The sequence below is a fragment of the Homarus americanus genome, unplaced genomic scaffold (assembly GCF_018991925.1).
Source record: "Homarus americanus isolate GMGI-L3 unplaced genomic scaffold, GMGI_Hamer_2.0 scaffold20465, whole genome shotgun sequence".
NCBI lineage: Eukaryota > Metazoa > Arthropoda > Malacostraca > Decapoda > Nephropidae > Homarus > Homarus americanus.
The window spans coordinates 81989-95223 of NW_024756914.1; the positions used below are offsets into that span (position 1 = coordinate 81989).

General features: G+C 41.1%; 1 protein-coding gene across 3 annotated transcripts in view; it reads right to left on the reverse strand.

The window, feature by feature from the left end:
* Window positions 1-6200, reverse strand: part of LOC121857171 (phenylacetaldehyde reductase-like) — a 49388-nt gene extending 43188 nt beyond the window's left edge. The window contains exon 1 of one of the 3 annotated variants that reach the window (XM_042353088.1): window positions 5810-6200. In XM_042353088.1, the coding sequence (XP_042209022.1) occupies window positions 5810-5822 (13 nt within the window). In that variant the 5' untranslated portion in view covers window positions 5823-6200. The remainder of the gene's footprint in view (window positions 1-5809) is intronic. The other 2 variants (XM_042353087.1, XM_042353086.1) reach the window with 2 other exon arrangements.
* Between the last annotated feature and the right edge of the window lie 7035 nt (window positions 6201-13235).

Sequence of the window (13235 nt, forward strand, 5' to 3'; positions counted from 1 at the left end):
GAGGAGGAGGAGGAGGAGGAAGAAGAAGAATATGAAGGACAGAAATAAATAGATAGATAAGTAGATAAAAATAAATAGACAGACACACTTAAAGAGATCTACGTCCACTTTCTTAAGTAACCCTCAAGTATTAAGTAAGTTAACTTCGTGTCAATTACCCTTAAGGAACCTGCTAATGATACGACACCTGACAAACGACGTCCAGGATGACACAGCGCTAGACAGTGTCATTAGTAATCTGGCTTGACAATAGTGTGGCATGTCCGGGTGAGGAGGGGGGGTGGGGGAAGAGGGAGGGAGTAGAAGGAGGAAAGGGAGATGGGCAGGAGGAAGGGGGAAGGGAGGAAGAGAAGGGGTGAGGAGGAAAAGGAGGAGGAGGAGAAGAAAAATGGGAAAGAAGGAGGGGGAAGAGAAAGAAAATGAGAAGAAAGGAGAGGAGGAGAATTGCCACCATCACCATTCATTCATCACACTATTAACATTACTTACTAACCACTACTGCTACCACTACCACAATCCAAGGAACTACCACCATCCACTGCGACAAACCACCAGTAACCACCCTCGAACATACTATACCACCATCACCTTATTACCACCACCATCTTACTACCACCACCACCACCATTTCCTCCCTACCACCATCGCCTCACTACCACCACCATCGCCACTCTACTACTACCACCACACTACCAGCATCTGACCCATAAGAGACCACTTCAATCATAAATGTCTCTCCGTCTGTCAACACCATCATCCCGTCCCGTCATAAATTGGGTGGAATAAACGGCTAAATCACTCCAATAAAATAAATAAAACACACGAAAATAAATTCAACCTAAAAAATTCATATGATACTCCAGTGAATTTAAGATATTTATGAGGATATTTTAGTGAGATAGCTCTCTCTCTCTCTCTCTCTCTCTCAGTAATACAAGCATGTTTTTTTCCCTATCTCTAATTTACCTCTTAAACCAATGACATATTTTTCCCCTGCCACAAGAGTAAGAAATATTCCCTGCCCTTTAAAAATCCAACAATTTATTCCCTAATTCAAAAGGTCAGTTATGTACCTCCCTCCCCCCTGCCCGCCCTTTCCCACCCTCACCTCCTGCCCTACCCTCTCACTTCCTGCTCTTCCCCTCACCTGCCCTCCCCACCACCCTCTCCGCAGTAGACAGCGTAGAGATGGCGACAGTGCGTGTGTGTGTGGGGAGGGCAGCAGCCCTGTTAGCGATGAGTCATGCTTATGTACCACCTCAACTCCCCCCTTCCCTCCTTACGACCCCCACCTTGTCTCACCAGCCTCACTACTCCCCACTGTCTCACCTCCTCCTTCCCTCACTACCCCCACTGTCTCACCCTCCTTCCCTCACTACCCTCACTGTCTCACCCTCCTTCCCTCACTACCCCTCGTCTCACCTCCTCTCACTACCACCCACTGTCTCACCCTCCTTCCCTCACTACCCTCTCTGTCTCACCCTCTCTTCCTCACTACCCCACTGTCTCACCTCCTTCCCTCACTACTCCCCACTGTCTCATCCTCCTTCCCTCACTACCCCTCTCTGTCTCATCCTCCTTCCCTCACTGTCTCACCCTCCTTCCCTCACTACCCCTCTGTCTCACCCTCCTTCCCTCACTACCCCCACTGTCTCACCCTCCTTCCCCACTACCCCACTGTCTCACCTCCTTCCCCTCCACCACTGTCTCACCCTCCTCCCTCCTACTCCCCTCACTGTCTCACCCTCCTCCTCACTACCCCCCACTGTCTCACCCTCCTTCCTCACTACCCCTCACTGTCTCACCTCCTCCCCACTACCACCCACTGTCTCACCTCCTTCCTCACTACCCCCTGTCTCACCTTCCTCACTACCCCCACTGTCCACCTCCTTCCTCACTACCCCCACTGTCTCCTCCTTCCTCACTACTCTCTTCTCATCCTCCTTCTCACTGTTCACCTCCTTCCCTCACTACCCCTGTCTCACCTCCTTCCTCACTACCCCTCACTCCTACCTGGCTTTCCCCTTTATACCACCACTCTGACCCCCCCTCCTCCTATATAGTGGGGTACCCTCATCTCAATCACGCACTCACTCACACCTTTTTCTCTCGAGAGGTTAACCACATCCCCATTACTCTAGTGGTAGCATTTTGTCCAGAGGGATTTGGCAAGGTCAAGTTTTGTCCAGTATATTATTTGGCGATTGAATTTTGTCCGATTTCAGTATTTAGTGGCTGAATTTTGTCCACTAACACTTTCTTGGGAATTCTGTCTGGTTCATTATTTGACTGGATGAATTCTATCTAGTCTGAACACTAAGCTGGATGCATTTTGTCCAGTTTAATATATATGTAGTGATAATTGTGTCCAGCGGGGTGTCTGTCAACTGTCCACAGACACAACTAGAAGCTCTGAAAACAGCTGGGAGACAGACAAAAAAAAAGACGAAACAAAACAAACACTGGCAACTGCAGGCAGACCGGAAGGGGTATATCAGCGAGGTTTTTCAGGTGTTGGTTGGTTGGCTGCCTCATGATTACTCAAACCGTCACGCAACGACGCAAGGAATGACGCAGTGACGCAAATAATGGCACAACGACGCAAGTAATGACGCAATGTGTGACGCAAGAGGATAGGGAATGATTGAAAATGGAAAGGGGGGTAATGAAAAGTGAAGAAAATGATAAGGAGTGACGCAGTGACGCAAAGAATGACGCAAGAGGGTAGAGAGTGATGGTAAAATGGAGTGAATGAGAATAATGAAGAGTGAAGGAGTGTGAAAAAGTTTAGAGTAAAAATGAAGGTGAAACGTGATGGAGATTGATGGAATAAAAAAAAACTCATTCATGAAGACGGACACAAGTAAACCTAACCTAACTTTACCTGACCAGACATAACCTAACCTAAAACTATGTAACCAAACTTAACTATAAAATATCTTGTACTATCCCTGGGTTAGGTTATGTTTGGTTAGGTTAGGCTATGTTGGGTAATGTTAGGTAATGTTAGGTTATGTTTGGTTAGGTTATGTTTAGTTTGGTTAGGCTAGGTTATGTTTAGTTTGGTTAGGTTAGGTTGATCAAATTTCTCTGTTGAGTTACATGTGACTCCAGCAACAACAGCCTAACGTTTGATGTCTTCTTAGATAAAAATCCTGTTTAGCTCCGCCATTTTAGATCTTGATATATTTTGACAGGATCTTCACTATTATGTTTGTCTTAATGCGGAGAATATTGCGAATCTGAGAGGAGAGGCGAGGAAATAGAGAGGAAATTGGATATCATTGATGAAACAAGCAGACTGCAGGAATCAAATGAACATAACTTATAATAATGTAACAGACCTCGGGTAGTTTTGGCAAGGTTAGGTTAGTTAAGTTAATGGTGTTCAAATTCGTATTTCCTTACTCCCCCACCATTTTTTTTATTATATGGATGAACAAAAACACATCAGTGAATATCCTTACCAAAAAAAAATATAAAATAAAATGGCGGAGCTAACCTGAGCATTTACAGGTACATAAAACAAACGGCCTGAATTCGTTGGAAATACCCTATGCAATGAGGATTTTTTAATTTCAATACATATTAAATTGAAGCATAAAAATATCAAAATAGAATTAAGAATATAACCAAACTATCATAACTTCATATATATATATATATATAAAATGACTCACGGTTATTTCTGAATCAATGTTCGGTTAAAGTCTCAGAGTATCATGGGCAAAAAAAAATATATATCGATTAAATATAACCTCAAATTTAACACCGCAGAAAGTATCATTACCTTCAAGTCTTATTACGAAAATCTCACGTACTTTCATTTATCAGACCCAGGGGAGAGATTCTCTTTCATTAAGCCTCAATCTCAAATTAAGCTTTACTTTCCTTAAATCCTTTCAACTCGCGGCAACTTTTTTCCCTTTCACCTAAAATTAAACTATAAATTCAATTCATTCAAGACAACCCCCCCCCCCTTTTTTTTACACGCCCGGGGAACAAAAAACTGAACTCAATAGATTCACAATAACTTTACGATCGTCATTTGTTTAGGATTTATCGAACCAGCCACACAAAGACGGGTGAATGTTCCATTTATATTATTGTATTGTCTATTCTCCTTTGGTTTCCTTTGATTTGTGAATTTAGTAATATTCTTTAAATCTAATTTGAACCTTTCAAATTTCTGATTAACGTTTTCTTCCTGATATTAATAAAAGTAATATCCAAGTCTTAACTTACCATAACTTACGCACGTCATTAACTAGGCTTTCTAACTTACGCAAATGATACTATTGCCTCTAGCTAACGCATAACCTACGCACATACCTGACTACTTAAATTCCCTAAATAACTTATGAGGTCGTTTCTGGAGGACAAAGATAACAAGACCTAACACTATAATATTAACACCCCCATAAACCACACTACTATAACCTATTCATATAGTAGTAAAAAACATCGCTGATATAAGTTAAAAACATTTTCACTAATTAGCACTGTAACTTAGGACATGTTTTCTCTATCGCATTTATGTCATTATTAACGCCTTTCTCATTAACTCAACTTCAGTGTAATCAGCTCGTGTAAATAACCCAATATCAGCACTGAATGTTTCCTTTAATTCAACATAATAAACATTTTACTATATTTTTTGTGATGTTTCTTATTTTTTTTATCTTAGCTTCCTTTATTAACAAACATGTTTTATTTTTAACCCCGATGCCCCTGGTTAAAAATAATATAGTTTCAGGTACGATTTCGTCTTTTGGTGCACCTGAACACATTATCTTTAGCCCAGCTGCTCACAGGTACAAAAACATCTTACTCCACAAAGGCGTTAAAATGGGGTAAAAAATCAATTCAGTAACACCCAAGTAACTTTAGTTCAAGAAGTATCATCGTCATTCTAGATTATCGATTTTGACTCAACACTTCATTGTTTAAAGAGAAAATAAAGTTAAGAGTTAAAGAGCTCTTGGCCTCTGGGGTGAACCATACGGGCTGTGTTCTAGGAATTACCAAGTTATTCGAGTGCGTCACGGTCATGTTGAAGTGATTCACAACACTCCTGGTGACGGCGCTCTGGCACTGAGTGGTGTAATGCTCCCTAGATCGATTAATAATGATATTAATAAACATGAGAATATGGAAAAAGGTAATACATGACACATACAGTACACACACTTATTAAAACTAGTCTATGTATCCCCCTAAAACAAGACATTTTCATTGTAAACTTTATAACCAGTCGAGTACTTTCTTTATCTTGATTGAGCGAGAGATAAAACTAGGAGTTACTTTCTGAACCCATTTCACTAATAAGTGATCACTAAATGACCAAAGGCAAAACTACCTTGTTACCAAAGCAAAAAACTCAACAGTTTCCCTCTTCTAACTACAATAACAGGAAGTTTTTGCAAGAGCTGCCACTTCTTCCTTAATACTGTGGACCTAACCGCTTCCTAGCCAAGCCGGTGTGGAACCTGCGACCCGGCAACAGTATTTCTACAAATACCATCCCAAGTTCTTGTTGTAGAAACTTAAAATTTTACTCATCACTTCAACACCATTAATTAAATAGTTTTACGTAATGTACAAATACAGAAAAGTTATATAGACATTTTTCGACGTTTCTTTGTTTGCGCGCCAACCTGTTGTGCTGCCACGCCCTGAAGTCGGCAGGGCCACGAGGCTGCCAGGAAGTTGGCAACAGACTGTTTCTCAAAATTTTCGCCTTTCCTGACTCAAAGAGTGCAAACTATCTACTCAGGCTTACAGCAGAACACAATACTGAGCAGCTTACCTTCTTCAGACATGGTGTTTCAGTGGGAAAGAGGGGTAAAATGCAGAGATATGCAGCTGGAGCTGTATTCAGTAGTCACAGTATGGGCGGGAAGTGGTTGGCGCGCGCGGGCTGGCTCCTGGTTGGTCCGCGCCTTAGCCAGGGAGACTGCAAGTTACAAGTCTGCTTAGGGCGTGGTTTTCAAAAGTTCACCAAATATGAAGCACCTCAGTCCTTTCCAAACGACAGAAATGCTCCTAAATCGCACCCACTTTACACTATCACCACGATATTTAGCAGCAGAGCTAGCAACGGTTACGGTGCGCTAGTTTTCCGTATCAGCTGTGGTGAGTGTCTGAGGTGAGGAAGCGAGACTACACTCCTCCCTGAGCGCGCCGACATGACAGTCACTCCGCGCAACATTGATCTGCTAGGCCCGGCGCATTCGACGACCCGCCCCGCCATGGACACACGCCCAGCTGCTGATGCCGCTCCTTAGCAACCAAAATATATTTATACTATTTGGGCTTATAGCTCATTCTGAGACACGAAAAAATATATATCATGCGAATTATTATAGTTTGGAATAAAATAGCTAATAAATAGTAATTTTCTAATCAGATTAGTGACCATATGGCCGTAACACCTGACTGAATTTGAATAGCATACGTTTGTGCCAATAAACAGACGAACGCAAACGCTTCCAGACCACCAATTTCCCACCCAAATGTTTGCACCCATTGGACAGTGGCAGTTTTTAAACGACCTCATTCAGCAATTGGAAACTGAGAATCATGGGTGCGATTATGGTGTGACGAGCGGTTTTACCAGCCGACCAAGACCCTAAAGAGCTATGAAGGCCCCTTACTTCTCCAGCTGTGTCAAATTCCTGGGTCCTGTGGGTGCTGTGAGGGAGACATTGTGCACGGGACACGCGGCTTTACACCAGGGAAACGACATATTGGAAATAATAGTGGAATGAAGAACGACACTACTTATTGGAAAATTCACATCGTTACCTAAAAGTTATACCAACAAACGCACGAAAAGAATAATATAAAGCACAGTACAAAATGTTTGACTGACAGGCAATGAAAACCAACTCACCGACAGACAAGGGCGAGGCATATACAGGTTCAGAATACAACTAGATATATTTATAGCGAGTCAGGTGTAAATATAATAAAGTTTTGTGAGTTAAGTTGACAAGAGTGAGGCCTCAAGAGCGTCAACATTGAATTACCTAGACACCAACCAGCCATCCTCAACACCACCATTATCACCATCAATATCATTATTACCACCACTACCACCATATTCCCCACCACCCAACTAGAATACAACACTGATCCACTCACACCTGTGTTCGGATACGCATATATACAGTGTGTGTGTGTGTGTGCAATGACCTTATCGCTTGTAAAATTATAACACACATCGCACAAAAAACGAACTATTTACTCAAATAAGCGGATTAAGTGGGTAGTCCGCCTCTTGCCGCCAGTTATTGATCACTGTGTGGTCGGGTATTACCACCAACATTAATATTCAACATGGCCGCTCGGGGACTCACCCATCCACCCACTAGTATGATCTGTTGGGATCCACAATGGGGTTCGTAGTGTGTGTGGTTCGAACCTTTCCCGGAGAAGTGAAACGTGCGTGTGTGTGTATGTGTGTAGGGGTAGCTAGTAATCACACACATCACCTGTTTTAGTATTTGTATATTAAGAAACACTGAACTAAGTGCTTTTATCAATACCACACCTACATAACCAAGTACAAATACATATACTGCACAGTGTAATCTAAGATCAGATACCACGTACAGTATAACACCCCCCGCTCCCCCCACAAACACTCCCTTAAACATTAATTAATCACAAACACTCCAGGCGTGTGGGTAAGAGTTAGTTTAAACAATCGATCGTAATTAACAGCTACAAGTAGTGAGTTTATCTATGCTGGTATCTATACTATGACCTGAGTGCCGGGGGTGATTAGGTAGAGGTAGGGGAGGGCGGAAAGAGGGACCTGGTATATAAAACCTGGAATGACCATCCTCCTCTTCCTCCTACTCATCTTCTCCCTCCTATTCACCTTCTCTCTCTTTTTCTTCTTTCTCCTTCCTCCTCTTCTTCCCCTTCCTTCTCCTCCTCCATCAGTCTCTTCACATGCACCTGCCTCCCCCCCCCCGAGATCCTGTACTCGCTAGGGTTCTCCCCAGACTGATCCCGTGTGACCGTACCGCACTCACTGAGAGAATACAATAACATGATGGCAGCTATCCTGATAGTATTTCCACTGTAGATGTAGGTAACGTACAGGTGTAGGATAGTTGAAGGTGAGGTACAGGTGTAGGATAGTTGAAGGTGAGGTACAGGTGTAGGGTAGTTGTAGGTAACGTACAGGTGTAGGATAGTTGAAGGTGAGGTACAGGTGTAGGATAGTTGAAGGTGAGGTACAGGTGTAGGATAGTTGAAGGTGAGGTACAGGTGTAGGGTAGTTGTAGGTGAGGTACAGGTGTAGGGTAGTTGTAGGTGAGGTACAGGTGTGGGGTAGTTGTAGGTGAGGTACAGGTGTAGGGTAGTTGTTGGTGAGTGGAGTGTAGGGTAGTTGTAGGTGAGGCCACAGGTGTAGAGGTAGTTGTAGGTGAGGCTGAGTGTAGGGAGTAGTTGTAGGTGAGGTACAGGTGTGGGGTAGTTGTAGGTGAGGTACAGGTGTTGGAGAGGTGTAAGTAAGTACAGGTGTCTGGATCCCCTTCATGCACGTGCCTCTCTCTCTCTCTCTCTCTCTCTCTCTCTCTCTCTCTCTCTCTCTCTCTCTCTCTCTGTTTTCCGTCTGTCTATTTGTTTTCTCTACTTTCACTCTCTCCTGCAAAGAAAAATCCCCAACTTACAAAACACACACACACACACACTGCTAAAATAATCACCTTAAATAACCACTATACAGTACAACAAGGGCGGTGACAACAACAGGCCTGGCAAGCAGTATGGAAATTTGTCAAACTTTTCTTCTCGAGAGTGGAAAAAAAACAAAAAAAACATCGTATCTGGTTATGACGTGAGATGGTGAGATAAGTACTTGAAGTTTCTCTATTGGGGAGAAACTGAGAGATGTAGGAGGGAGAAGTGTCTATATTCTCTTTATATTTATTGTCTGTGTCTATATACGTGTTTCATATATATAAATAATCTTCCATTTGGGTATTTATGATTATTATTGTTTTCTATTTTATTCTTTATGTATACAGAGAAAAAAAATTCAGCCACCCAGATACAACAGCTATGAAACAAATGACTAACGCGATAAATGAAGTAAAATTGAGCAACATTCACGACAGCTATGAAACAAAAGACTAACGCGATAAACATGTGAAAATGAGTAACCCTGACAGAAGCTAAAACAAATGACTAACGCGATAGACGAAGTGAAATTGAGCAACATTCACGGCAGCTATGAAAACAAAAGACTAACGTGATAAAGAAAGTGACACTAAGCCACCCTGACAAAAACTACGAAACAAATGACTAACGCAATAAATTAAGTGAAACTTAGCCACAAACCCAAAGTGAAACTAAGAAATTATTGACTCAGACTAACTTACAAGGAACCTGAGCTACTACTCTAACTTTACGGAAACTAAACCAGACTCTAATATCTATTTTGCGTTTGTCAGTTTTTCCTGGTAAGTTGTAAGAGCCACTAATGAACCCCACAACTACGATCCCTAAACCCGAACCCAAGAGCCAAATTTTGAACTCATGAACTCTGATTATCATTATACTTTATACCTATATTAATTATGATTATGATTATCCAGATACAAAACAATATAATATGATTAACTTGGAGTTTGGAGATACAATATTGGCTTTTAATTATTCCAAGAATTCAAGTTAATCCCGTCTGGTATTAGGGATTCGAGTATGAGGGGTTCGGGTTTGGGATTCGGGTATGAGGGGTTCGGGTTTGGGATTCGGGTATGAGGGGTTCGGGTTTGGGATTCGGGTATGCGGGGTTCGGGTTTGGGATTCGGGTATGAGGGGTTCGGGTTTGAGATTCGGGTATGAGGGGTTCGGGTTAGGGATTCGGGTATGCGGGGTTCGGGTTTGAGATTCGGGTATGAGGGGTTCGGGCTTGGGATTCGGGTTAGGGGTCAAGGGTTTATTAGAGGGGCTAAGACTTGTCTGTTTTCCGTAAGTCAATAACGACATCAAAGATCTGTGTTGACATCTTTACAACGTCCGCCATCTTCTCCGCTACACCAGACGCCATTAAGTGCGCCATTAAATGTTCCGATAACCATAATTTTGTTTTTACTGGACGCCATAACTCATAATCTTACCGAAATACTTCACAAAATACAACGATAAATGATTATTACCCGGACATACACTATTTTTCTCCTTCGTGGCGGGAAATAATTAATGATAATTTTAGAGTAAAAATAATTACAAAATCTTTCATAACTTTTTTTTTAAATTCAACATAGCAGTAACTTGTTTTTAGTGAAACGTATAAATTAGTTGTAATTTATTTTTAATTCGAAAATTAGTAAAATCTAATAACTTTTTAAAACACGAAAAACCTTGTAAAGTAAACAAATAATTAATGCCTAAATAAGAAATCAAATCAATCGTTAGTCATCTGTTTTAAAATTAATATTATCAGTATCAAGATAGTTCCTTAAATAAGTTCATAGCAAACAAAAATAACGTACAAAATTTGTTAAAGAATAATAACCTAAAGAGGAAAGGAAATATAAAAATTTACTTTTATATTATAGAATAACAGAAAATATGACTTGTTTTTTTTGTACAGTATTTCAAATAAAAAACTAATGGGGGAAGAAATGGGTAAGTACATCAAGTAAGAGCAATGTGATCCTGGGAGTATAATACAGGGTGTCCATAAATGAATTACCCTGATTAAAACATGAGAGCATACTGTTTTTTAGGGTAATCATTTATGGATACCCTGTATATTAGGCCTTATAGGTATAATAGCTTTTTAAAAAACAGTAATGAAACAACTTACATACGCTGACTGGATCCCTAATGTATGATAAGCTAATTCCGATGTACGATAGTTTACGCTTCAGAGTACGATAACTATTGAAAAACGATATTGTAACTTTTCGAGTATGATAATTTAATCCATGCGCATAACAAATTAGCCTCGACGTACGATATCTAAGGCCTACGAGTATGATAATTTAACCCTTGTGTATGATAATTATGATAAACTAAGAGAGAATATCTTAATTTCTCTATCAATCGAGTATGGCTAATGACGCAACTCCCACCGCAACGATACTTACAAACCTTCAAGTACGATAACTTCTTGAATACGATGCCTTAACCTACTCATACATTATTATTACCATGAATACGATAATCTACCCCTAAATACGATACCTTAACTCAGCCGTACGCTAGTCTGCGTTTTTACTGTAAACATCTTCAGTTATGTCGTCCATGTAGGAGCTAAATAATGAGTACATCGTACCGCATGACCTTGCCAGTACCGTGGTCTGACTGTAGTACCAAGAGCGGAAAAAACTGGAACTAGTATTTACCATCTATTGAGGGGTACGCTCTTGGGGTTCCAAGATGGCATGATACTAGTTTATTCTGTTTTAAAGTTACTTCAAGGGTTCAGAGTTGACATGACATAATTTCTATTATGACGTCACTTCCGAGTTGATATGACACCATTTTATTCTAATAAGTTTATAGCTAAATAAAACAATACTCAACCATCCAAGGAAATTTATTTAGAACAAAATATCAAGAACGAGTTACTAGCTGGATTATATTACATTTATAACACGGATCCCTCACGAGCGAAGAACATCCACCCCTCCAGTCAGGAATGGCGGGAAACTGAGCCGCGTGAACGTAATTAAACACCCCCCCCCCTTAAATAAAAACATCAACTAGACTTTAGCTTAATATCAATACCAGCAACTGATTAACTGGCTCACTCAATATTTACTTTTAATAAACGTGATAAAAAATTTATCTTCGCATTAGAAAAAAAAATGGATAATTCCTTTTAAATCAAAATCGAGCTCTTAAGATTAATAACTCATATGCTTTTTTTTCTAATAGATAGCTGAATGGTTGAGAGAGTTAGATATCTAGCTAACCAAAACAAAACTTGGAAATAACGAGAAATTAATACCTCCTAACAACAAAAAAGAAAAATAATTATAAATATCGATAAATATAAACAATTAACCCTCTCTCGTAAACAACAAAGCGAATTCCCCCAAAAACTCACTCACTCATCTGTGTTTTAATTAGTATAAAAAAAATATTGTTCATCTACAACTTTCATCTCCTGGGCGACACAAAACCCTCGACTAATGGTAAGACTATAACTGGTTTATCGTCATCATCATCAAGACAGCTGGGGGAGGGAGGTGTTGGGTGGTGATGGGTGATGATGGGGTGGAGGCGGTGTTGGTGGTGATGGGGTGGTGTTGGTGGTGATGGAGTGGTGGTGAGTGAAGATGGGTGGTGATGGGTGATGATAGTGATGATGGGGTGATGGTGGGTGGTGGTAGGTGATAGTAGGTGGTGATGGTGGGTGATGATAGTGATGATGGTGGGTGGTGATGGTGGGTGGTGATGGTGGGTGGTGATGGGTGATGGGGTGGTGGTGGGTGATGATAGTGATGATGGGGTGATGGTGGGTGGTGAGGTGATAGTAGGTGGTGATGGTGGGTGGTGATGGGTGATGGGGTGGGGTGGGTGATGATGGGGGGGTGATGGTGGGTTATGATGGGTGATGATAATGATGATCAAAAGTGACAGGTATGATAGTGATTGATAGGTGATGCCTGCAGTGCATGATAAATAAAATACCATTAGCATTATATACACGCAAGCATATACAACACGGTAGACTTATTTCCATTATGGGCCCTGATCAAGGCAGTAACATCATCATAACAGCCATGTGTGTGTGTGTGTGTCTTTGTGTGTATGTGTGTATGTCTGTGTATGTAGGTCTGTGTGTGTGTGTGTGTGTGTGTGTGTTTGTGTGTATGTATGTGTGTATGTAGGTCTGTGTGTGTGTGTGTGTGTGTGTGTGTGTGTTTGTGTATGTATGTATGTGTGTGTATGTAGGTCTGTGTGTGTGTGTGTGTGTGTGTGTGTGTCTTTGTGTGTATGTATGTATGCCCTGTAGCCCTTTCTTGTGTGTGTTGTGTGTGTGTGTGTGTGTGTGTGTGTGTGTGTGTGTGTGTGTGTGTGTGTGTGTGTCGGTCCATTCTAATATAGCGGAAAAAAAAGAACAAAGAACAAAAATAATTGTTTACTAAATTTATGACATTTCCTCTTTAGTTTTTATGCCATAATGACGCCTGGTGGAGGAGGGGGAGGCGGAAGCGTCTGTCTGTCTATTAAAAAAAAAGTAGCCATTAATTTTATTT